General features: G+C 40.0%; 1 protein-coding gene across 1 annotated transcript in view; it reads right to left on the reverse strand.

Moving 5' to 3' along the window:
- SACM1L (SAC1 like phosphatidylinositide phosphatase) overlaps window positions 1–25,466 on the reverse strand; it is a 76,900-nt gene that overhangs the window by 12,850 nt on the left and 38,584 nt on the right. Inside the window, exons 9-13 of the mRNA XM_075212676.1 lie at window positions 16,994–17,079; window positions 15,725–15,811; window positions 14,584–14,652; window positions 14,197–14,276; window positions 6,037–6,135 (exon numbers count right to left, since the gene is read on the reverse strand). Of these exons, the coding sequence (XP_075068777.1) occupies window positions 6,037–6,135; window positions 14,197–14,276; window positions 14,584–14,652; window positions 15,725–15,811; window positions 16,994–17,079 (421 nt within the window). The remainder of the gene's footprint in view (window positions 1–6,036; window positions 6,136–14,196; window positions 14,277–14,583; window positions 14,653–15,724; window positions 15,812–16,993; window positions 17,080–25,466) is intronic.

Raw genomic sequence — 25,466 nt, forward strand, 5'->3', positions numbered from 1 at the left:
AATTTTTCTGTTTTATTTCATCTCCATGGATGTTTAATCTGATTATTTATAATATAACTTAATGGGGGGTATTCAATTGTTAGAGAGTTTGTAATTTTGAGCGCGTTGTCTTTTTTTTTTTTTTTCTTATTTTCGGGCGCGGAAACTTCTCTCGCAATTCAAATCTTTTTTAATTTTTTTACCGAAACGGTCTTATCGCGCTCCAAACGTTTGTCAATGTTAAAGTATAGGCTGGATGCGAACCCTCAGCGGAAAAAGCTATTCAATTGTTTTTTTAACGCTGTGGGTGAAACAGGCAAATCTGCTGTTTGATCTCGCACCTCCTTTGTCTGCTCAAAGACAAAAAAATTTTTTTTAAGTTAAGAAAAATATAAATTAAACTGAAAAAATAGGTGTAAAAGTTGATGAAAACTGAAAAGTACTATTTTTTTTAAAAAAAATAACAATGTAATAATTAATAATTTTTTCAAAGTTCCCCCTTTAAAAAAATCCATTGGTGGTGCATGTATTTAAACTTCATTATTTTTTTTCTTTAGATAGGGGGGGTGGGGTGGTTGTGCCTGACCTCAGTCAGCTCTCAAAATTGTGAAAAGTAGCATGTTATTTATTTATTTTTTAAAACCAAAAGCGTTTGCTCCCCACTCTATTTAGTCTTAACCCTAGTGCTGGCAGGCTATTGCTGTGTGTGTTGAAATCTTTGAAAATTTTTGCGTAGGGTTACCCCTATTTTTATTGAACCAGCACTAGGCAAACCAGCCGGGGTGATAGGCACTATAGCGGGGGGGGGGGGGGGAACGCAGTTTGGGTCCCACGGCCATAATGACTAAACACCCACAGACTGTTCAGCGCTGGCCTGGATTCCCTAGGGAGTGTGGTCTGCTGAAAAATGTAAGCAAGCCACCCCCCTAGGGACACCAAGCCCAGTGCCGATAGCACTACTACCGCTGGGCTGTGGGTAGTAGGGTAATAAATGGGGATTTTGTATGAAAAAAAACCCAAAAAAAACCCCACAATTTTGATTTGTGGAACTACATGTCCCAGCCAGCCATGTTGGCCTAAATAGTGTGGGCATGCTGCTACTTGTCTAACTACAAGCACCAGCGTACCCATGGCACCCAGGGCATGTTGGCACTTGTAGAACCACAAGTGCCAACATGCTCTTACACCCACGGCTGGCTGTGATCTGTAGTTTCACAAAGCAAAATGTTAAATAAAAGCACAACACCCTCATTCCAACCACAAATCTTTATTAAAAATACTAAAACCCCAAGAAATACAGTAAACACCCTCATGTACACCATAGATTTTTTATTAAAAACGAAAAAAAAAAAAAATACTCACCATGGACGAAATCCTAAGTTTTCTGATGCTTTACCTACACACACTCATTTACGCAAAGTCCCAACAAATATTTGTACCTTCGAAATGTCCGGCTTGCCCACTGTCCCACAAATATTTGTACCTTACAAATGTCCATGCTTGGCCAGTGTTCAAGAAATGTTTGCAAACGGCAAAAAATTTTCCTGCTTGTAAAATCTTCAAATCTGCTGTCCAGGGGGGGAAGGAGGCAGGGTTAGTGGGGGGGCATTGTTGCTTGCAGTGCTGGGGCCCTTCTTGATTGCAGTGGGGGGCCCATTCTCTTGTGCAGTGCTGGGGCCCTTCTTGATTGCATTAATTTGCGTTAATTTTTTATACTAAAATGACTGCCTTAACCACTCCTCCTTTCAAACTCGCTAGGACCAATAAGAGCGCGAGGGGGTGGATGCAATGTTAACAATTGAATTGAGCGGGTTTTTTTAAAAAACACGCGCAAACAGGAAAAAACGAGCGCAGGATTTTTTTATTTTTTTCCGAGCGCGGGATTTTCACCCGTCTCGCTAACAATTGAATATGCCCCTATGAGTGCTGTATTTGATTATATATCCTTCTCGGTTGTAGTGGTGTCTATGTATCTCTAGGCAACTAGGCATTGTGATTATCCTTACCATCATTCATTAGTTATTGGAAATTTGAGTGTATAAATAATTTTTTTTATATTTATAATTATTGACATTCTGAGATGTTTCCATTTTTATATATGTTTGTAGTTATTTTTTCTTTTTTTTGTGTTTACTGCTTGTATGTATGTATGTATGTATGTATGTATGTAGTCAGGATATGGATCGGCTCTTTTTACTTTTTGTAACTTTTTATACTGTATTCTATATCTATGGATTTTTTATTTTTGCATATTTTTATTATGTATTTATATTTTTGTAGTATTTATTTGATTTTATTTAATTTGGTGTGTAATGAATTATTCTAGCTGTACGATCGAGGTTAGTTTAAAATATATAAGACCTTCCTCAGCAATTATGATTAATTGATGAACTTTAACACCTGTGTTTATTAAGGTGTATATATTGTCGGTATTTGTGAGCTTACCATTAGCTTTGAAGAAGTGCTCAGTTTGGCACGAAATACGCCAGCTATGCTTCTAAATACCGATCTGAGGCTGTGACCTGTTGATATATTCCTTGCTCTGACTGTTCAAGAAAAGTTACTCCCAATAGGTCACAAACTTGCTTTCCATCCAGCCCGCAATACTGGTAGCACATCATCAGTATCACTGTGCGATCAAACAGACGGATAGAACAGTCTGAGAAAGCGCACTGGAAGTTGGTGACATCTAAATCCCCTCCGGAGGGTGGTGAACACACGGCCAGTACTGGTAAGAGGAACGAATGCGTTTTTATTTTACCTGAATTAGAATTTGGAATAGGATTGATTTAGCAACATTTAAGAGGCATAAGGCGAGGATCTGCAAAACGCCGAATACATTACTACTATCAGGAAGTTGAGCTTCTGTTGCATATGGAAATCTCATGATGTTCTAACTCTTATATGGACATAATCATTTGGAATTATTATCCAACATATGAGGGAGTTAATGTCCATTCCATTCTTTTTGCTATTCCTCGAAACTACAGTCACTTGGTTTCCCGGAGCTGAGATATTAGTAATAGGTCAAACAGTTATTGGTGCTTTTTTGTTGAAGTCTTATTGTGTGTATATTTTTTATATATATTTTTATGGGTTTATTGAATGTGTTTAGTTACTTTCTACATTGTAGTCTTTTTTTTTTTTCCTTTTGGTTTACATTGTTTTGGGCTTTGCAATGAGCCCTTGACTTGCTGCAGTGGATTGTAAGGTCTGCCACGCATTACTATGTTTTTTTTTTTTTTTTATATTAATCGGATATTTGTATTTTTACTGATAATGGAGTCAAGCTGATGCCCAAACAAAACACCCCGGAAAAAGGAAATTGTGTCAAGAGCTATTTTAGACTCATCAGCCTGAGAGTCTGACAAGCCGAAACCGCAGAGGCAGATATTCATGCCACTATCAGTCCAGGGCCACCTCCCCTAAAAAATCCGTAGCCCTCTGAATTTGCTCCACCAACGGAAGCAGTTCAGAAGACAGTCTCTGTTAACAAACCTTCACACAGCTGTTCTGACCAGAATTCTACAGCTTTGTTGACCCACACCGATGACAAAGCAGGACGCGAAGAGGCACCCGCCGCCACAAAAATAGACTTACGACAGCCTCAATCTTACAGTCTGTACCGTCCTTGGAAATGGCTGCATTGAGAAGAGGGATGGTAGTAACTTTGGCCAGCCTTGCAACAGGAGCATCCACACGTGGAGGTGCCTCCCATTTTGCAAGAACCTCAGGAAGAAAGGGATAACACGACTGAAGCCGATGAAACACCTGGAACTTCCGATCTGGTGGACCAAGGGTCAGCCCACAAATCATCAAATTGGGAAGAAGGTGGAAAAGACAAAACATTGCTTTGTCTGTTGCACAAAGAGAAGGTTCAGGAGCTGCTGCCTCAGGAATCTCAAGTACCTGACGCACAGCCCGCATTAATTCCTCCACACACTGATGCTCAGGATGAACTTCCTCCACCACAGAAGGAGCATTCATATCAGAATCAATTGCTAATTCACCTTCCTCCTGGGAAGAGCAGTCAGAATCGGACTCATTTTCCTGCAGGGGTGCCACCACCCACTTGCACGAGGATGACTGTGTGCAACATCTGCTCTAAGGAGGAAGAGACCGAAACCAAACCCAGTACTGAGGACACAAGACCAAGAACTCAAATCAGATCATCAGAATCCGCCGCCACGAGTCCAGCCGGTCCCTTGACTTTGTGTAATAGCAACAGAATAAACCTCACTCGCTACAGAGGAAGGGTTATCTGAAGAAGGACCATCCACAGACTGAAACTGCACCAATTGGGCAAGTTCAGTCACAGTATTCAAAAAAAACATCCAGCCCAGACGGGCTACGCCGAGTCAGTACCAGAACCTCTTGGTGCGCATGGCATAGGATTTTGAGACTGACAGGCCGCGCTCAAGGTGTCCACACCCGACTGTTCATTTGGTAACTTAACATTTCAGGTGGCACAGGTGAACTTCAACATAGAAGTTATTCCAGCATTAACCTGCATTGATTTTTTGTCATGTTAACAGATGGGAAAAACAACACACAGATAGAACCGTCAAATAAACAATGAAAAACACAGTAAATAAAACAAGCAGCATACAAATCAAATACAGAACGTGAGCCTACAATACAGTCAAACAGCCCCCACAGTCTAAAGGACAAAACCCTGGGGGATAAAAAAAAAAACAAAAAAACCTGTTACCTTACAGGACACAGGGCAGAAAAAGGGAGAAGTTGGAGCTGTAAAATGGCTGCCTATTCTAGTGTCTGCACAAAAGGGAGTGAGACCATCAAGGAGGAAGTGCATGAGAGGAAAAACACCTCCCCTCAGGACCCAGCAGGACAGCCCCCTCCACTAATCCACAACCGTCCATGCTGTGCGCTGTCACTACACACAAAAGGCAGTAATGGACAGCCGCGGCTCCATGTGACGCCGACTGTCACAGAGAAGGAGGCAGAAGCCTCAGATTCAAAAGTAAAGTAAAACAAATAAAAATAAATGCAATTAAACAGAATAGGGCTGCAGTACAGCCCAAACACAGCAAATTAGTCGGGCACTTAAACTAAATTGATGAAACAGGAAGTGGGGTATAGAGAGAGTGAGGAGCTAGGGCTTAGTTAACAGAAATTCTTAGTGCCAGTTTACCCTGTCCTTCTCTATACCACCCAATATCCGCGGGGCCCTCAAGGAGGCCAGAGAAATTAGTTGAGACAAACATTATTTATTAAACAATCAGCTGATATTTACCAATTTAAAACATTTGATGATAGCTTGGAGCTTTTACATGACATTTTGCAGCCTCCATCATCTCCCCCATAGCTCTCAGGTTTTCGTAAAAAAGAAAATCAGAGAAGCTTTGCCCAGGCCAAGAAAAATGCCAGCCAAACACAGTACAATTCTGCAGCTCAGCTTGAGTGCAAAAGCGACAGTATCAGTATCTAATATGGCCACATACACAAGTGAACAAATTAGATGAGAATCATCCATTCGGCATTCAGGGTCATAGTCTTCTGTGGACCATAATTACCAAAATAGATGATAAAGATCAGATCAAATATCAATGAATTACTTTCCAAATAGTATTGTTTGGGGAACACACACTGTAATATTAGGACAACTGCCTGATAAGCTATTGGTAGAGGCCCAAGGTCCTAGTGCAAATGGGAGGTCATCAGCTTCTGAAACCTATCCACCTCGACCTGCACCAGACTCTGAAAAGACTAGAGAGGAGTGACTAGTAATGCATGCACTGCATCCTTGTGGTGAGAAGGAAGGGAATTCCTGATATTATATATTTTTTGTGCTTTCCCTTGAATTTGCCATCATTAAAAAAAAAAAAAAACAGCAGTGGGCAGATATCCCAGAGAACTGGACATTCCTGGCACCACTGAAAATTGTAACTTGGCAGAAAAAGGTACCAGTCACATACACCTGGCTAGAGGGAGTATCTAAAAAATGGTCTATTTTGCACATTTACTAAAAAGAAGAAAAAGGTCAATGTGGTGACATTTAAAAAAAAGTTTAATTTAGATTGTAAAATAACTCACCCAAAGTCATCTTGGGTTTCAGTAAGCTGATCCACCAAAATCTGCAAGCGATCCCAACGCATTCTGCTGCATTCTTTGTGGAAATCAAATGCAAAATATCTATTTAAAAAACAACAACAAGAAAACAGAGTGAGGAAACATTAGCTTAGACTTTATTTCTGTTTGAAGAAGATAGATAGATATTCTATTAGTTTAAATTCCATTTTATAATATATTAGCAGTCATGCTTCAATCAATTTAGTTAACAAATGGAAATTCCCTCCCCCATCTGTTAGTATAGGACTTGTGTAAATCTGAGCGGCAGCTCAAGATTTGCATATGAAATGCTGTGACCAACTTCCTGTGGAGGGTTAACTCCACCCAGAGGAAAGGTTTGATCTTGTGTAACAAGAGGAAATGAAACCCTCTTCCTTCCCAGCTTTCACCCGGCTCTCACATGCTGGAAATTGTATGTTGAATGCAATAGAGGGGTTTGTGTATATATATATACAATGCATCTGGAAAGTATTCACAGCGCTTCACTTTTTCCACTTTTTGTTATGTTACAGCCCTATTCAAAAATGAAATAAATTCTCTTTTTCCCTCAAAATACACACATTACCCCACAAATGACAACGTGAAAAAAGGTTTTTTTTGAAGTTTCCTCCCACACACCAAAAACATACTGGTAGGTTAATTGGCTGCTATCAAAATTGACCCTAGTCTGTCTGTCTCCCTCTCTGTCTGTATGTCTCTGTCTGTTTGTCTCTCTGTCTGTCTGTCTGTGAGTGTGTGTCTATATTAGGGAATTTAGACTGTAAGCTCCAATGGGGCAGGGACTGATGTGAATGAGCTCTCTGTACAGCGCTGCGGAATTAGTGGCGCTATGTAAATAAATGATGATGATGATGGCAGCCCGCCTGAAGTTTGCCAAAATGCACTTGAAAGACTCTCGGACCATGAGAAACAAAATTCTCTGGTCTGACTAGACAAAAATTGAACTCTTTGGCATAAATGCCAGGTGTCATGTTTGCAGGAAACCAGACACCGCTCATCACCAGACCAATACCATCCCTACAGTGAAGCATGGTGGTGGCAGCATCATGCTGTGGGGATGTTTTTCAGCGGCAGGAACTGGGAGACTAGTCAGGATAGAGGGAAAGATGAATGCAGCAATGTACAGACACACCCTGAATGAAAAGCTGCTCCAGAGCGCTCTTGACCTCAGACTGGGGCAACGGTTCATCTTTCAGCAGGACAATGACCCTAAGCACACAGCCAAGCTATCAAAGGAGAGGCTTCAGGACAACTCTGTGAATTTCCTTGAGCGGCTCAACCAGAACCCAGACTTGAATCCAATTGAACATCTCTGGAGAGATCTGAAAAGGTTTGTGCACCGACGCTTCATATCCAACCTGATGGAGCGTGAGAAGTGCTGCAAAGAGGAACGGGTGAAACTGCCCATAGATAGGTGTGCCAAGCTTGTGGCATTATATTCAAAAAGACTTGAGGCTGTAATTGCTGCCAAAGGTGCATCAACAAAGTATTGAGCAAAGGCTGTGAATACTTATGTACATGTGATTTATTCGTTTTTTTATTTGTAATAAATTTGCAAAATTCTTGTGTGTAGAATTTTGAGGGAAAAAATGAATTTATTCCATTTTGGAATAAGGCTGTAACATAACAAAAAGTGGAAAAAGTGAAGCGCTGTGAATACTTTCCAGATGCACTGTATGTGAGGTGGCCTGGAAGGCAATTTATATTAGAGGATGAATAGTATGAAAATAGATTATAGTATATACTTGAAGGCTTGTATAAGCTTATAAAAGTTAGATATGGAGTTTAAATGGTAGCAATTGTCTTTGGTTTGAGATTAAGGAGTTTTCATTAATACAATAGTGTATTTGAATGGAATATAGTTATAATGTGTAACTGCTTGTTTGTTAGGTTTTGTAACATAGATTGAATGTAAAAATGTGTAACTGCAGGTCTTGTAATAGTGTTGTAATGCTGTGAATAGTTAGTAAGACAATGTGATGTTGTAGATTTGATCATGTAGATTGTGTGATTAATATGTGACTGTGTTGTAGATTGATTGTAAATAGAAATTGTATATATTTTAGATAATGTTATAGTTAAGCAGTATGGCAGGATAGAGTGTTAGGATGGCTGACAATGTGCCATGTTGCTGCTTACTCCTGCAATGCTGTACAATTGTGGGACTAATATATATATATATATATATATATATATATATATATATATATATATATATATATATATATATACATACATACACACACACACACATTGATTTATGAGACACAGTGGAATATGATTATGGTGTTTCAATGTATATATAGAGTTTATATTCTTTGTCTGTGGTTTAAAATGCAAGTGCTGGAGTTCATAAGATATTTAGAATGGATTGTGGAATGACTGAAGGTAGTTTGTAATGAGAATCTTTGAAATAATGCAGTTTACTACTGGAGAAATTGAATTTATGGGATGATAGCAACCATGGCAGCAAGGTGATATACGTGTTCAGAGCAGGTTGAGTTTCAGACAATAAAGAAAATGGAGGTTGATCTAATTCCTCCAGGCCTCAAGATGGCTGCCATTGTAAATTAAATAAAGTATTTGCTGTGATGCTAGACGTCACCATGTGAGATAAATAGAAGTTTATTTGTGGATATACGTGAGATAAATGGAGCTGAATGAATGTATGTTTGGAAGTTTGAAAAGTGGGTTTTTCTTGAATGCTTATAATGGAATCTAGCTTGTGTATCTTCCTCCACAGCTTCCACCCAGCACACACACACACACACACACACACACAATACAGTCCCACGCCTTTAGACAATAGGTGAAGTGGACCCCCCCCCCCCACCCACACCCACACACACAGTGGCTGATCAAAACAAAAACAGAATAACGTGTATATTTATAAAACAGGCAATGAATGTAGTGTATTGTATGAACATCTATGTTATACCACTCATGTTAATAGAGCATACGAAACCTGCTGAGTTTGTATAATATACACTCTCTACTGTTTTATAATATATGAATTTTACAAATAGAATGTTAATTAATAATACAAAACATTTTAAATGAAGTTACATTTTGTGTGCAGTTTTTCTTGAACATATAAGTATAAGCTATTATATAAACTGGTCCTGTGGATTTAAGGGAAAATAAGAAAAATATTTCTTAGGTTAAATCAGAACTACATTTGCGAGGAGTTGGTTGATGGTAATAGTCATATAGAACGTTATTAAATGGTCATCCAAACATTTGCCAGACTATTAGGGTCCATACACGAAAATATATACCCTTTTACAATGGGTGTGGTACGAAGATACAGATGTAAAATGTGACTATTAAAAATAACGTCATTTTTTTATGTAGACATTTCAGACAGTCACATTTTACATCTGTACATCATTAGAGGTGCCGGACAGAATGAGTGCCTGCTATATGGTAAGTCCATATTGTCAGACTATCGCTATTATTGCTTTCGGGGTTAAATTGTAGTTAAGTGTGTCGGCTTTGTCAGAGCCATGATCACCACTACCACCGTTTACAATGTTACCAAAATATTTACAAATTAAAGATAACATTTTTATAAAACCTATTTAGGGTTAAATTTATTTTCTCCAATCTTCATTTTTGTTAAATAGACAGAAAATGTTATGGATTAATAAACTGAAATATAACAATTTGAATTTTAATAGGAACATAAAATGAATACTTGTATAATCACATGCTTGGATGTCAGAATGTGCTGATTATACCTTTGTGCTGATTATACCTTAAAGTTGCACTACAACCTAGAAAAATGTGGTATTACAGGTGCTCCCTCTTCCAGCCAGAGCCCTAGGTGCTTCATACAGCCATTTTGCTTGGGGCTCAGCCAGTTCTGCAATACAGAACTGCCAAATCAATTAAGTTAACCACCATTAAATGGTGGCAGAGTTTTGAACAGGTAATTTAAAAGGAACGTGCAGTTGTTTTTCTTGGAGCTCAATCTAGGAGAGGGGAGAGAACTCTAAACTACCACCTTTTACAAGATGGTGGTGGAGCTTAAAAGGGTCCTCCACTGTTTATTTAATAGGTGATCATTGTAAGTCATTCCCTTGCCATCTATTCACGGGCTGGGTACTAAACGCCGACTACTGAAAACCCGCCAAGAAATTCCCCGACATAACAGCGATACTCTGCTTACCAACAGTCTGTTCAGGTTGACTCCTTGGAAAACACAGTTCAAGAAAATGCGGCGAATCAACATCCCGTCGGGCCAAAATGATGTAATTTTTGAGAGCGACACGGTATTAAGGTGCTCATTTAAGGAGACGCCGGCTGTACAATGATTTTTTTGTGGTTTTTTTTTTTGCAAACCATTTAACACTGTACAGTCATCGTCTCCTTAAATGAGCACCTTAGTGCCACCAATCAGTGTTGCTCTAAAAAATTACATAATTTTGGTTCGATGGGATGTTGATTCGCCGCATTTCCTTGAGCTCCGGACAGACTGTCGGTAAGCAGAGTATCGTTATTGTCATGTCGGGGAAATTCTTGGTGACTACCACCGCTTTCCACAACATTGAGGCTTGGTAGCGGTTACTACCAGAGTCATCTGTAGTCATCTTCCAATGGCATTTACAAACAGTCCTGATATATTGAATGAATATTCAGCATTATTATCAAGCATATTGGTCTACCTACACACAATGCCAAATATAAGCTGTCATATTTGATGGGCAGTATATTTTAGAGCGTTCACTTACAAGGTCTAGGGGCATCTCCAAACCTAAATACTGTTCTGACTAAATAGAGCCTCCGTTGGTGACCAAAGATTTTATCGGTTTACAATAAGAACCAATTGAACAGGGAGAACCATACAACTCCACAGAGGTTTTCCGGTTGGTCACATGACACTTCTGGGTATGGGCATCACAGTTCTTTTAATGCATAGTTGACCACTCATGTGCTTTCTATAGAACGACTGATTCAAACTATGGAGAAATTCCTGCTCCCACAAGATGCCTGATCTTAAAGGCTAACTCGCATAACTGTGTAGTTCAAGTGCATCAAGAATGTTAATTGGTTGTGAAGGGAATCCAGGTTAAAAGTAAGCAATATAAGATTTCCCTCTTTGTGGAAGATGTCCTCTTAACCTTGTCGTCGCCCCTGACTTCCCTCCCCAATTTATTTGTTGAGTTGCAGGACTTTGGTTCTCTGTCCAGATATAAAGTGAACAAGAATGTTAATTGAACAGCCTAATGCAAATATCTGATCAAATCCAATCCTGGGCTGCTTGGGCAAGCTATTTTTCACCTTGTAGCTTATTCCATATGCCAGTTGTACTACATTACACAAGAGCAGCTGGGCCCTTCTAGTTGTACTACATTACACTACACAAAAAAAAAAAGACGGGCCCTGCCAGTGGTACTAGACTACACAAGAACAGTCAGGCCCTGATAACTCTAACAGTTGATACCTTAAATATATAGTAAGCATGAAAGAAAACAAATACAACATCATAAAACTACACTTAACAGAAAAAATAAAAAAAACCCGTCTTACACAGAACAGATGAATGGTACACTTTATTGTAATGTTCAATCCCCACAAAGGGGTCATTTAAACATGAACAATCAGTATTTACAACACTGAAAATATCATGCACCCAGGAAATAAGCAAATGCTGAAAAAAGTGACAATGTATCAATGTAATAAGCACCTAATGAGATAAACTATGACCATTTAATTCCACAACACAGCTCTGCAAATGCCCCTACCACGATGAGAACACTATTAGTGTAACACTAAAATGGTGAAACCAAGAGTTTGTGTCAATAAACTAGTAGTCGAGTGGAGAACAAAATGATGCTTTATTAAATTATCTCCGTAACCTCAACTTGCAGTAAGCATATCCTATAGAAAAACTATATTTCAGGAAAATCTGTTAGTACACTCAGAGCTCTAAGGTCACATATGGGAGTAAAGCAAATATCATGGTACACATTTTCAAATGTCTAACTGCCACAAACTGGGAAATTATGTAAAATGTTGGGACATGTTTCATCTAGTTGGCAGATAAAATTTTCTCTTAGACTGGAGGATTTAGCAACATGAAATGAAGAGGACAACATTTCTATGTTTGGGTTTTAAGTAAGTAATTTTAGAAAGCATCCTCCCTGTAAAAGTAATTCTATCCTGCTAAACTGACACACAATGATCAGTTTTTTAAATTAAACACTCAATTTGCAAGCACATGTATGAAGGTGAATTCTTTCATGTGTTAGTTGGAGATGGCATGAAAGGGTTTTCTCTGCTTGTACATCAAAGTGCTAGATGCAGCCATTATTAATACTAGACATCGATGCCCGGAAACAGAAGGCTGCCCGGTAGGATAAAATCTTGTCTCTCAGATATCCTCTGGAGGCACTTCTATTTCAGCAAAGTAGTACATTACAGCTTTTTGATCTCTCTCAAGTTACTGTGTATTCTCCAGATACAGACACTAATAGCTTCCACAGACTCCATATCAAATCAGGAAAACAGGTACAGTTGCACATTTTATGTTGGACAGTATACATACTCATTGTCCCAGTTTTTTACTCATGGGCTTAATATTATTGCTTTGGATTTATTAGCTTAAATGCACCATTTATTAGACGGTGACGAGATGTGCTAACAAGCAAACACAGATAGATATATACACTATATGGACAAAGGTATTCGTACGCTTGACCATTACACCAACAGGGACTGTAATGACATTGTATTCAAATACATATACTTTAATATGGAGTTGGTCCCCCTTATGCAGTGATAACAGCTTCCTTTCTTCTTGGAAGGCTTTCCACAAGATGTTGGAGTGTTTCTGTGGGAATTTGTGTCCATTCATTCCGTAGAGTATTTGTGAGGTCAGGCACTGATGTTGCACGAGAAGGCCTGGATTGCAATCTCCATTCCAGTTCATTTCAAAGGTGTTCGATGGGGTTGTGGTCACTGCTCTGTGCGGACCAGTCAAGTTCTTCCACATCAAATTCATTAAACCATGTCTTTGTAGTCCTTGCTTTGCGCACTGGGGCACAGTCATATTGGCATAGAAAAGGGCCTTCCCCAAACTGTTGCCACAAATTTGGAAGCATAGCATTGTCCAAAATGATTTGGTATGCTGAAGCATTAAGATTAGCCTTCACTGGAGATATGGGGCCTAGCCCAAACCCTGATAAACAGCCCCATGCCATTATCCCTCCTTCACCAAACTTCACAGTTGGCATAATGCAGTCAGGCAGTTAATGTTCTCCCAGCATCCACCAAACCCAGACTCTCTCATCTGAATGCCAAACAGAGAAGCGTAATTTGTCACTCCACAAAACACGTTTCCATTGTTTCACACTAGTGTAGGTGTGCTCCATCCGATGCTTGGCATTGGTGATGTGAGGCTTGCATGCAGCTGCTCGGCCAAGTAAACCCATTCCATTAAGCTCCCGCCGCACAGTTTTTGCGTTTACATTAATGCCAGTGGAAGTTTGCAACTCTTCAGCTATGGAATCAGCAGATTGTTGGGAACTGTTATGCAACCATGTGCCTTAGCAGTCATTGAACCCGGTCTGTAATTTTACGTGGTCTTTCACTTCGTGGCTAAGTTGCAATTGTTCCTAAACGCTTTCACTTTCTAATATCATCACTTACAGTTGACCGTGGAATATCCAGCAGGGATGAAATTTCATAAACTGTCTTCTTGCAAAGGTGGCATCCCATCACAGTACCACGCTTGAAGTCACAGAGTTCTTCAGAACGACCCAATTTGTATCACAAATATTTGCAAATGGAGACTGCATGGCTAGGTGCTTGATTTTATACACCTCTGGCAACAGGTCTGATTGAAACACCTCAATTCAATAATTAACAGGTGTGGCCAAATTCTTTTGTCCATATAGTGTATATACTTATATGAATATACATTAAAAAGCAAACTAGTAGCCTGCTCTGTAAGCACTATATGTTAGCACTTTGCATCTTTGTTAGTAGTTTTTTTTTTCTTTAAGTGTGACTGCAACAATTGACTGCCCTTCTCATAACAAAATAAAAACACAACACAACATCTAAAAACCCTATTAAGTAGGTCAACAAAAATACTATAAGAAGTTTAGACACATTTACCTAACCAATCCATTTCCAAGGCCAGTTACCATTTGTGAAAATGTTTGTTCCAGTGGTTTTTCTGAACCTTTCTGATTAACCTGAAAAAAAAGGAACCAAAATAAAATGATTGCACATATGGAACTTTTTTTCTGAAGTGTTCATCAGGTTTCCTCAATTTACTTATGTTAAGAATTTGCCCCAGGGTTGTCTATCCATTTAATAACCAAAATGTGGAATAAAAACATGGCAATACATTCAAAAGTGTGTACTTTAAGTTTAAAAACAGTTATTTTAAATCTTCCATTGCAGTACAATAGTTTGCATGTTAGTATTTAAAAAGGTATATAATCAGCAGCTTAAGACATTTCAAATTAAAAACAAGCAAATAAAATATTTAAAACATACCAAGTTAATTACAACTTGCTTCCCATAACTAATTATCTGTGAGTCAAAATGTCGCTGAAATCCATCCATCTGTAAATGAAACATAAACAGACAGCACACTTTAACACTGAACTCTGGGTCTTAGGACTAAAATTCAAATTTTACAAAATTTCAACAAGAAATATATGTCATCAAGAGGTGAATAAACTAAATAATTAAATATGGAAAAACACTTTATTACACAATTTTTGTTGGCCGGGTTGGCCCCAGACCAGTTATCCAGTTCCATTAAATTCCGATCAAACAGAATTGGATTAGATTAGCTAAAACCATGTTTTACCTTCTTGTTTGACAAACTGGCATAAGAACAAATGGATTGAAGCATGTCTGGCTAATGTACTGTAGAGGTAATCCATGAGATAATGGGTTTTGCTTATTTTCCATCATAATGAAGGTACTTTATATTTTAAGTACAGTTAAGTTAATAAGTAGTTAAGTACAAGTTTTAAACTATATTATGGCAGATTAAAGTGGTTGATTTTGGCGTAAATTACACCACAACTGTGTCTACATTCTTTTAACTTTCATTAGAGTGAATTTCAACACCCGCTTGCATTTGAAACTACTTGTATTCTTAATGCAAATTAAATGCATGTAAACAAATGTGACACTAAACATTTTTGTGCTTATTCAAGATCTTCTTGTACCATTACCGCACATTTGTCACATTTCAGCACATTTGAAAACTAAACATATTTAATAAGCATGTTATAATGCAAGTAAAAACACATATAACACATGTATTAGTCACATCAGTGGAGTATCAAGTTAACTGCATACAAAGGTGTATAATACGCCTCTATATGAAAAACAGTTCAAACATCCAACCTGTTTTTGAAAGCATTAGTTGAAAGCAGACATTATTCACATCTCAACCACTTATAGGCATGCTCAGCATATCTAATTAATTATCAAGGCACTGTTGCGATAATACACTTCTACAAGAAGAGAAATTATTATTATTAAAGAAATTTAAACTTTATTAAACTCTGGTTCGTTTTATGGTTACGGCAAGAGAGGCAGTGAGAAAGGCCACAACCTTTATACAGTGGTACAGTTAGAGGATGCAAACAACAAATGTAATAGATAAACATTTATTTACATGGTTTACTGCATTGTTGATTTGAGGCTTTGGTTTGTATTTCAGATTTGGTCTCTGTGACCAGAAAAATGGAATTGATCCTCGAGTCTAAAAAACAAAAACAAGCAAAAAAGAACAGTTGGCAATTAGATAATTTCTTCGCAATGTTACAAGTTATTAAAAATGACCTTAGGTGACAAGGAACATGAAAACACATATTTGAAAAGGTAAATACATGTTTAAAAAAAACATCTGTAATAAAGCAAATTAAATGGGTTATGTTTTATTATGACACCAGAAATTCTGTTTGTACTTCTGTAATTCATAGTAATAGTTTTCTAGCTAGCAACGGTCGGGAAGCTGCAGTCTCTTTGAGCCGCGTCCCGGCATTAGCAGCAGGCGGGCACGCACGCACTAACCTACAGCCACACACCTGAACCTTGTTATGACAGCCTCTAGGGCTGATTATAGTCTGGCTCCCATTGGTCCATTGCAGTATTTAAGGCAGTGAGGACTGAGCCTCACTGCCGGTTATAGCGTCCTGTTTCAGTACTGCTGCCTGCTATTTGCTCCTGTGTTTGGTGTGTAACCAGAGATTGATTACTCGTGTATGACCTTTGCCTGTCCCTGGACTTTGAACCTGCGCTTCTGACCCCGATCTATTGCCTGAACCCGGATTCCGAACCTCTGCTAGTGACCCTGATCTTACGCCTGTCCCCGGATCCTGAACCTGTGCCCCCTGACCTTGGTTTGTCCTCTGGATACGTTGTCTACTGCTGGCCCCGACTCTTGCCTGGACCCCACGCTGCTGTCGGCCTTAACACTCTATTCCTGGGTTCTCCTGAGTCGGTACACATCTCACGACCCTCTGTTTGTCTGCAGCCAAGTCTGTCTCCACCACTAGGGGCAACAGTGAACACCAGACTTCAGAGCAGACTCCGGGTTTTGCAGTACTGGCTGGAGGGGTTCTTAACACACTCACTCCTCTTGTCTGAGCTCTGTCTTTTTCCCACTAGATTGTAAGCTCTTACAAGCAGGACCCTCTCTACGCTTTGGTCTCATGCCCATACTTACTTTGTCTACTGTCCATAATCTAATAATAATTTTTGTTAAGACTGAAAGTTGCTTAACTATTTGTGTACTTTTTTGTGTATTTTTGTTTCACAATGGTTTTATTTGTTTATTGGAAGACTGCCAAACTATTTACATGTAATTAGCTAATGGTTAGTCAATTTATTTCTCTCTTTTCTGCCTCTTAGAAAGACAAAACAGAATTTATACAAGACTTACTTGAACGAATGAAGCTTTTCCTCCATTACAGTACACAATTTGCTCTGTCTCTACAAAATTTGCAGCATGGCCTTCGGAATCAATACCTAAAATAAAAAAAAGAATACAATAAGCATAAAAATAGAAGAATTCATTATTCTACAGTCATTGAGGTTGTAAATAAGACACAGGTCTACCAAGTTCAACTTTTTTTTTCATTTTCACTCTCAAATGGGTGCTGGTCAAGAGCAAGGCAAAACAAAAACTACAGTGAGGCAGCTGATAATTTAAGATGGTAAAAATAAATTCTTCCTGACCACATAAATTAATTACCTAATTCGATCACAACAATTATGGCAATTATAGTTATGGAAACAAAATAGAAACTGGAAAAAAAGACAAATTGTGCTAGTTAGACTATACACAAAGCTTCCCATTCTCAATAGCATTCAGAGAAATAATATGTGGGCAGCATGGTGACAAAGAGGTTAGCATTGCTGTCTCACATCACTGGGTCATGGGTTTGATTCCCAACATGGCCCTATCTATATGGAGTAATGTATGTTTTCTCCATGTTTGCGTGGGTTTCTTAGACACAGTCCAAAACCATACTGGTAAGTTAACTAGCTTCTAACAAAAATGGACCCAATGTGCGTGTACATGTGGAAGGGAATTTAGACTGTAAGCAGGGAATGATGTGTACTTAAGGTGACTGCCTCACCCTCTGCAACAATGTAGAGCCCTATTGGGAGAAAGGCGATACATAAATAATAATAATTATTATTATTATAATTCTTGCATAATGACACAAGTCAATATGAGGTAGACGATATAAATACAGTATTGGTTTTCAACTTGTTTAGAAGTGTGTGGGGCCAGTCATTCGTGTGTTGTTGCTAGTCAGGTTTTGAAAGTAAAGTGGAAGCGCCCTTATGGTGAAGTATTCTGAGTATAGTATACCCACAATTTTCAATGTATGCACGCATCGTATATATCTTGGTTAACTTAAGAATACCATCCAGTATGAGAAAGGCATCTCAATGCACATTTAAAGGAATTAAGAGAATCTCAAATCAACTCCCTTCTAGAGATTTTCACAGCCTTACAGTGAAAAACAGTTATGTATGCTGGTTTCTGTTCACTTGTCACCAGCACAGTCTTGGGCATGAAAAATGTATTTGTATTTCTATATTAATGTTGTATATATTTATGAATATAAAAGGAGATAGTCAACCCAACAAGATCTGTCCCTCCCAGTTATTAACAGAACCTAGCATATTCTCACACCTCAAGTCTGCCTTAACAGTTAGTACTGCCTGACAGTATTTCAAATGTTAAGGAAGGAGGGAAAGAAATGGACAAAAGGCACTCCTATCCTATTAGAAAGTTAGTTATAAAACATACCTCTATTAATAATATTCTTAAAAGCTGTCACTCACCAGACTGAGTGCTTCTTCCCGTGTGTTTAGGAACCGTGGCCGTCCACCATCCTGAGGGTCTGCGCATGCGCAGCCCTTTCAAACCTTCAGTACCTGTTCCTTTTAGTTAATTGGCTGATCAGGCAACACTCCCTATTTAAAGCACCTGAGTTCCATACCTCGTGGCCTGATCTTGGAGTCTCATTCCCCATGAGCCTCTGAAGGTGTTCCTGTGTTTCCTCGTGTATTCAGCTCAGCTGATTCCTGTGGTTTCCAGACCACTTCAACTCTCCTGTGTTTCATCGTGGCTGTATTAGCTGATTCCTATCCGCTGCCTCCGTGCACTACAGTCTTCAGCTCACTTCAACTCTCCTGTGTTTCATCGTGACTGTATTAGCTGATTCCTATCCGCTGCCTCCGTGCACTACAGTTATCAGCTCACTTCAACTCTCCCGTGTTTCATCGAGACTGCACCAGCTGATTCCTATCTGCTGCTCTCCGTGCTCAACAGTTCCAGCTCAGCTCTACTCTCCCGTGTTTCATCGTGGCTGCACCTGCTGATTTCTGTCCGCTACCTCCGTGTACCTGCAGAGTCCTGCTTGCTGCTACCCCTCAGTTCTACTCGTGTCTGCAGCAGCTGATCCACTCTCCGTGCTTCTCAGTGTTCCTGCCGGTGTTAACTCGCCAGTCTGCATCGGATCTACGCCTCGCTGCTTTTATCTCGTCTAGACCGTCTCTACTCTTCAGGGTTCTCCAGGAGTCCAGTTCTACATACTACTGCTTCCTGAGTATTTGTTTCTATCTCTGCTGGTCTACCTACCTGTGCGCTGCACCTACTTGATTACCGCTTCCACCCTCCTGGGACTTCGCATCCTGCCGGCCTTCAGCCGTTCAGGTATCTCTGCACTCCTGTCTGACAGCCTGCTCCTGAACCACGGTATGCATACTTCTCATTGACTGTGCTGGTGTATTGCATATCTTGCTGGACTGAGTTGTTGTCCTCTGGAGTTTACTATCCGCTGAGACTATTGCCATCTTTGACTGTGTTATCGTTTGCCCGGATAGTTCCTGTGACTTTGTATTATTGTGCAGTGCTGTTCAGTCATTACTATATTGTGCATATCATCGTGGGATCAAGTTCAGTGTGCCCGTGTATCCTCTGTATTGCATTCTCTCCCCGTGCTATTCCTCACATATATATTCAGTGGTACAACTTGCTAGAGGCAGACCACTGATCCCTGTTTCCTGAGTCACCTGTTCCAGTATCCTTACACATAGCAGTGGTACAACTTGCTATCCGCAGACCACTGACTACCCTCACGTTTCCTTTGTCCATTCAGTTCCTCGTGTACTACTACCTATATATTACCAGTGCTGCTAGTCATAGACTTTCCACGAGCATCTCTATCATCTGCTGTCTCCTGTTCCGTGATCACCCCGCTACCAGAGTACCATATTACCATCTATACCGCTCTGGTAAGCCCATCACCTGGTGATCCCTGGGTAAAGACTCCTAGTGCCCGTGACAAAAGCATTCATGATTGAACCCAGAGCACAGCATTAAACCTTGGTCCTCCTTTGATAAAGCTATACCAAGTGACACGTACGTAGGGTAATTGACGTCACAACCCGGAAGTGGGGCCAGTAAGCGGTAGTACCGCTAATGCTCTCCAGCAATTGTTTGACAAATGGAAATGCCGAATGCACCAGATTAGGTTTCAGATTTAGATTTGAAGTCCATTAGGTTTAAGACTAATATCGCTAGCTGTCCTTTTATAGATATACATAAGGGGTAGGTAATTGACCGTAGGACAGGTATTCCTTTTGGCATAACTAGGCATATGATGCTTAGGGCTTCTATAATAGGTGAATGCCTCATTTGATATGGGACACATTTAGGACCCATATGAAAAGTAATACCTTTAGGAGAAATGGCTAATGACTATTGAATTAATACTTATTATATCTGATAGTGAATTAACTGCAAGGGAAGTAATTTTTGTAAATTGTACTGGTTGCAATATAGATAAATAGGGGAATAGGAAATTTATATATCACTTATGTATATTTGGGATATATGCTGGGGAGTGGATACTTAGGGAAATCCTTCAGAGTATCATGAGTAACTTAGTGACCGATATTTTTTTTTTTTTTTTTTTTTTTTAAAATCAAGCAAAATTTTTTTGCATTTTTTTCTTTTTTTTCTTAACAAACAAAAAAGAAGCCCAAAACATTAGGCTACAATAACAAACTAAAACCCACACAGGGGCACAAGCAGTGTCATATATAGCTATAAAAAAACATAGTCAAAATGCATTATATTTCAGAAAATAAAGACAATCCATGCGAACTGCCCAAAATACAACATGCAAAGAGGCAATAGGACAGCAATACTGACAAAAGATACAAGAAACACTGACATTAATAGTAAAAGTGGCTGGGTGCCTGCCCCAAACACAACATTAAGAAAGCTCCACCTCCCTCAATCCTTCTGTAACATAAGGGGACGTTCTCCATCTATACCAGATCTTTTCATATTTATCAACTAGGTTCCTACTAGTGTACATAAATCTCTCATGGCCTACTGTGTTATTAACAAGATCAATCCAATTTCTCAAATTAGGGCCCTCCGGAGCCATCCACTTCCTAGCGATAACCACTTTTGCCAGCATAAGTATATTATTAATGAGCAAGCTAATAAGCTTATGAATGTTCTTGTCCAAACCCAAACCAAATATACATAATCCTGGCGTAATGGCAGGTACTCCCACCTTTAGTTTATTTATACAAACCCCCACCTCTCTCCATAAGTAGGAAACCAATGTGCACTTCCAGAGTATGTGCCAAAAGTCCTCCCTCTCACTCCCACGCTTAGGACACAGAACCAACTGACCCCCACTAAATTTAGAGAGCCGGAGAGGAGTAAAATACACTCTATGCAAAAGGAAAACCTGAACTTGATGAAATGTAACCGAGGCAGTGACCCGGTTCGGACTGCACAACATAATATCCGATACCTTATCGCCAATTTCCCCAAGATCACCTTCCCACCGGCGTCGCAATTCTGGCAAGCCACCCGCACCAGATCCTTCCTACAAAGTTGAATATATAGACGAAATTTGCCGCCTTGGGCCCAACCTCGACAGCTGCACCCTCAGAGGATCTGCACTAAAACTCGGGGCGGCTCTCTGAAACTGTGAGGCCAAGGCATGTCTTCGCTGCAGATACGTGTAAAAGTAACCCCTAGGTAGTTCATATAATCTCTGTAGTTGCTCAAAAGAATACAGTATCCCATTCTCATACAGTTGCCCGATATGTACTATATTATAGATGCGCCAGGCTCCAGCTCCCCTCATCTTAACCAGCTTCCCAAAGTCCAGATTATCCCAAAGTGGAGTACATGGATCACAGACAGATTCACCCCCAATCCGATACGAGAGCCGCCACACCCTCATGGCCTGCGTCAACAAAGGAGGATCACCCCCAGACCTTTTACCAGCTAGAAGAAACTGCATCCGTAGATGTCTAGAACCTGTCCCAGAGATTATAAAATCATGCAGGTCCAAGCCCACCCGCGACCGAATCCATACATCAATATGTGCCAATTGAGAAGCAAAGTAATAGAGCCGCAGGTTTGGCAGAGCCAGACCCCCAGGAACGACAAAGTAGTAAGCTTGACTCTTGCCCGCCCACACCAATAATGATATGGGACGATTAAAAGAACGGAATATACTATGAGGGATGTAAATTGGCGACTGCTGTAAAACATACAAAAACTTTAGCTGAATTATCATTTTTACCAGATTGATCCTACCTGTGACCGTTAGTGGCAGCTGCTTCCACACCCCATTCCGGCTCTTAAGATAGTCAATCTGAGGCTGGATATTATGCTGAATATACTGACCAATGTCACTAGAAATCCAAATACCCAAATACTTGAATACCGGGGTCCATTTAAGAGGGGTTTGCAAGACTTGTCCCATAGGGCAAGTACCCTTAATCGGAGTCACACTTGATTTGTCCCAGTTGATCAAAACTCCCAAATAATAACCGAAAACCGTGACCACGCGAAGAAGTACAGGCAAGGATCTATTAGGATATGACAAAAAAGTAACATATCTGCATAAAGGGCAATCGTGTACATCCTGCAGCCCATTTCCAATCCAGCAATATCTGACTGTGCCCTAATAGCACATGCCAGTGGCTCTAAAGCCAAGGCAAAAAGGGTGGGAGACAGAGGGCAGCGCTGTCTTGTACCTCTACCCATGGCAAACTGACGAGACACAAAACCGTTGACACAGACTCTAGCTGTAGGGCAAGAATACAACAAATCCCACCCACTGGATAAAAATCGGCCCAAACCCAAATTCAATAGCACCGCCCACAGATACCTCCACTCCATGGAATCAAAGGCCCTAGCAGCATCTAGCGACACCACCACCGCCTCCTCCTCCTCCCCCGAGTGGGGCAACTGCAGGTGACAATAAAGCCTACGCAAATTTATAGTAGTAGATTTTCCCTGCATAAAAGCAGTTTGGTCAGAATGCACAATCTCACCAATCACCCGACTCAAACAAGATGTCAAAATCTTTGCCAATATTTTAATATCCATTGTCAACAGTGATATAGGTCTATATGAATCCGGAAACAAGGGGTCTTTCCCCGCTTTGGGAATGAGAACTATAAGAGCGTCAGACATGGACGAAGATACAGAACCCAAATCTCTAAAACTTGTAAACATTTCTTGCAAACGAAGCACAAAAAAATCCCATATGCTTCTTGTACAATTCTATAGGGATCGCATCCACACCCGGAGCCCTGCCATTTGGAAACGAGGATATCGCAGCTACAATCTTCTCATCAGTGATTGACAAATCCAAACTCTCCCTGCTAGCTGCACTTAGCTCGGGTAGGGAAACAGTCGCCAAGTACGAGTCTAAATCGGAATCAGAATATTCAGCCCTAGATGCATATGCATCTTTAAAATACATATAGAAAACTTCACTAATCTCTTCAGTCAAGGTATGCACAACACCCACAGGATCCGTGAGTCCTGCCACTACAGTCGCCGCTCTCTCCGATGTAGCCAAATACGCCAGAAACCTACCACATTTATCCGCCTCAAAATACTGAGTATGCCTAGTAAATAACAACTTACGTCTCGATTTGTCTAGCAAATGGTCTGACCACTCTCGCTGTACCATTAACCAAGCCTGTCTGTCAGATGCCATATGAGAAGAAAGATACACCTCCTCCAACCCTAAAACCTCCCTCTCTAACATATCACCTCGCAGCCTGGCCTCTTTTTTTAAAACAATACTTCTAATTAGGGAACCTCTTAAAAAGGGCTTGAATGAATCCCAAATGAAAGGTGGAGCAGCCGAATGCACATTAATAGCAAAATAACCCAACCATTGAGACTCTAATGTGTCCCCATCCTTCAATAACGTCAATCAAAAGGGGTTAAGTCTCCAAAATATTTGGCCTCGAGAGGCATTAAGTTTTAAAGTTAGTACTAAAGGAGAATGGTCCGAAATCCCTCTCGGTAAATATGCAACATCCGAGTCAGCGGTCAGCAGCCCCTTTGATATAAGTCCCAAATCAATTCGGGAAAAGCCATAATACGAAGTAGAGTAACAAGAGAAACAAATTTCTGCCTGATGCCTCAGACGCCACACGTCCACCAAGCCCATCTCTTCCACCAGATCAGCAAACTTCGACTTTCCAACATGCGTAGTATTTCCCGCCTCCCTCCACCTGTCAACATTAGAATCCAACACATTATTAAAATCCCCCCAACAAATCACAGGAGTATCAGAAGATGGAGAGATGAAGTCACTGCATTCTTTTAAGACTTCACCACTATAAGGGGGCGGGACATAGACTGCCAATAAATTTATACTAGTAGAATCAAAAATACCTCTCAAAAAAAATGTATGTACCTAATAGGTCGGATTCCACCTCTTCCAAAACAAAATTTTCAAAATTTATAAGGAGAGATACCCCCCTGGAATGACACTGAGTAGCAAGATAAGCCCATCCAACCCACGATTTCTTAAGAGCCAACAGTGTACCTCCCACTAGATGAGTCTCAGTGAGGCATATAACATCTGCCTAATACTTTTTTTAATTGGAATATGACCAAAGATCTTTTTATTTTTTTATTTAGGCCACAAACATTCCAGGTAAAAATTTAATTAACCCCCTATTCACCTTCCCATTCGCCATAACACCAGGGAATACACATGAGACATTTCCACATAGAAAACCACCCCCTCAGACACAGGCAGACACCCAGCCACCAGTCAGTCGCATTAACATATACCAAATCAGTTAACCTCACCAACTGAAAGAATTTGCATAAAAAAAGAAGAACACATTTGACACTGCATTGAACTCTAATGAACCTAACACTCCCTACCCTATCCAAACAACCCCCTTCTCCATTAATCCATCCCCAAATAAGACATACCTGGATCCCACTACAACTACCTCACATTCCCTCAAACAACCTATACAGCTATCCCCACGTATTTATGGAAACACTAGTATATGCTATGAGAGGACAGGGAGACCGTGACCCTTAAAGCAAGGGAAGCCCCCAGCCCACATCTTCACAATATTACTCCTCCAGCGTACCACACCCATCCGATCCACTAATACCAAGTAGAATATCCAGAGGCTACAGAAATACCGCCTTAGAATGGACACCTTCATGAGCAATCAAATAACTTCTGCATCAAAAGCATTTCAAAATGTATATCTCAAACATTATGGCTATCATAGGCAAAAAATATTCAATAGCATCAGTTCAGTCCAGGAGGTCAATGTCCATTTCTTTTCCCCCTTCCTTAATGCTTGTTAGAGGGAAGAGCACCCCCTCACCTATATCAATTAATTAATGACAATATAGGGATGAAGTAAAGTCCTAACCCTGTGCGGATTATTGTCTTTGCTAGTGTGAGTATTTCAAATCTGACTGAGATGGGTCAACTGCAGCTGTTTGGACAACTCTATTTGAGGGAGAGCACATATGATATGCCATACTTAAATAAATGAAATATAATAGGTTACCA

The sequence above is a fragment of the Mixophyes fleayi genome, chromosome 5, assembly GCF_038048845.1.
Source record: "Mixophyes fleayi isolate aMixFle1 chromosome 5, aMixFle1.hap1, whole genome shotgun sequence".
Lineage (NCBI taxonomy): Eukaryota > Metazoa > Chordata > Amphibia > Anura > Limnodynastidae > Mixophyes > Mixophyes fleayi.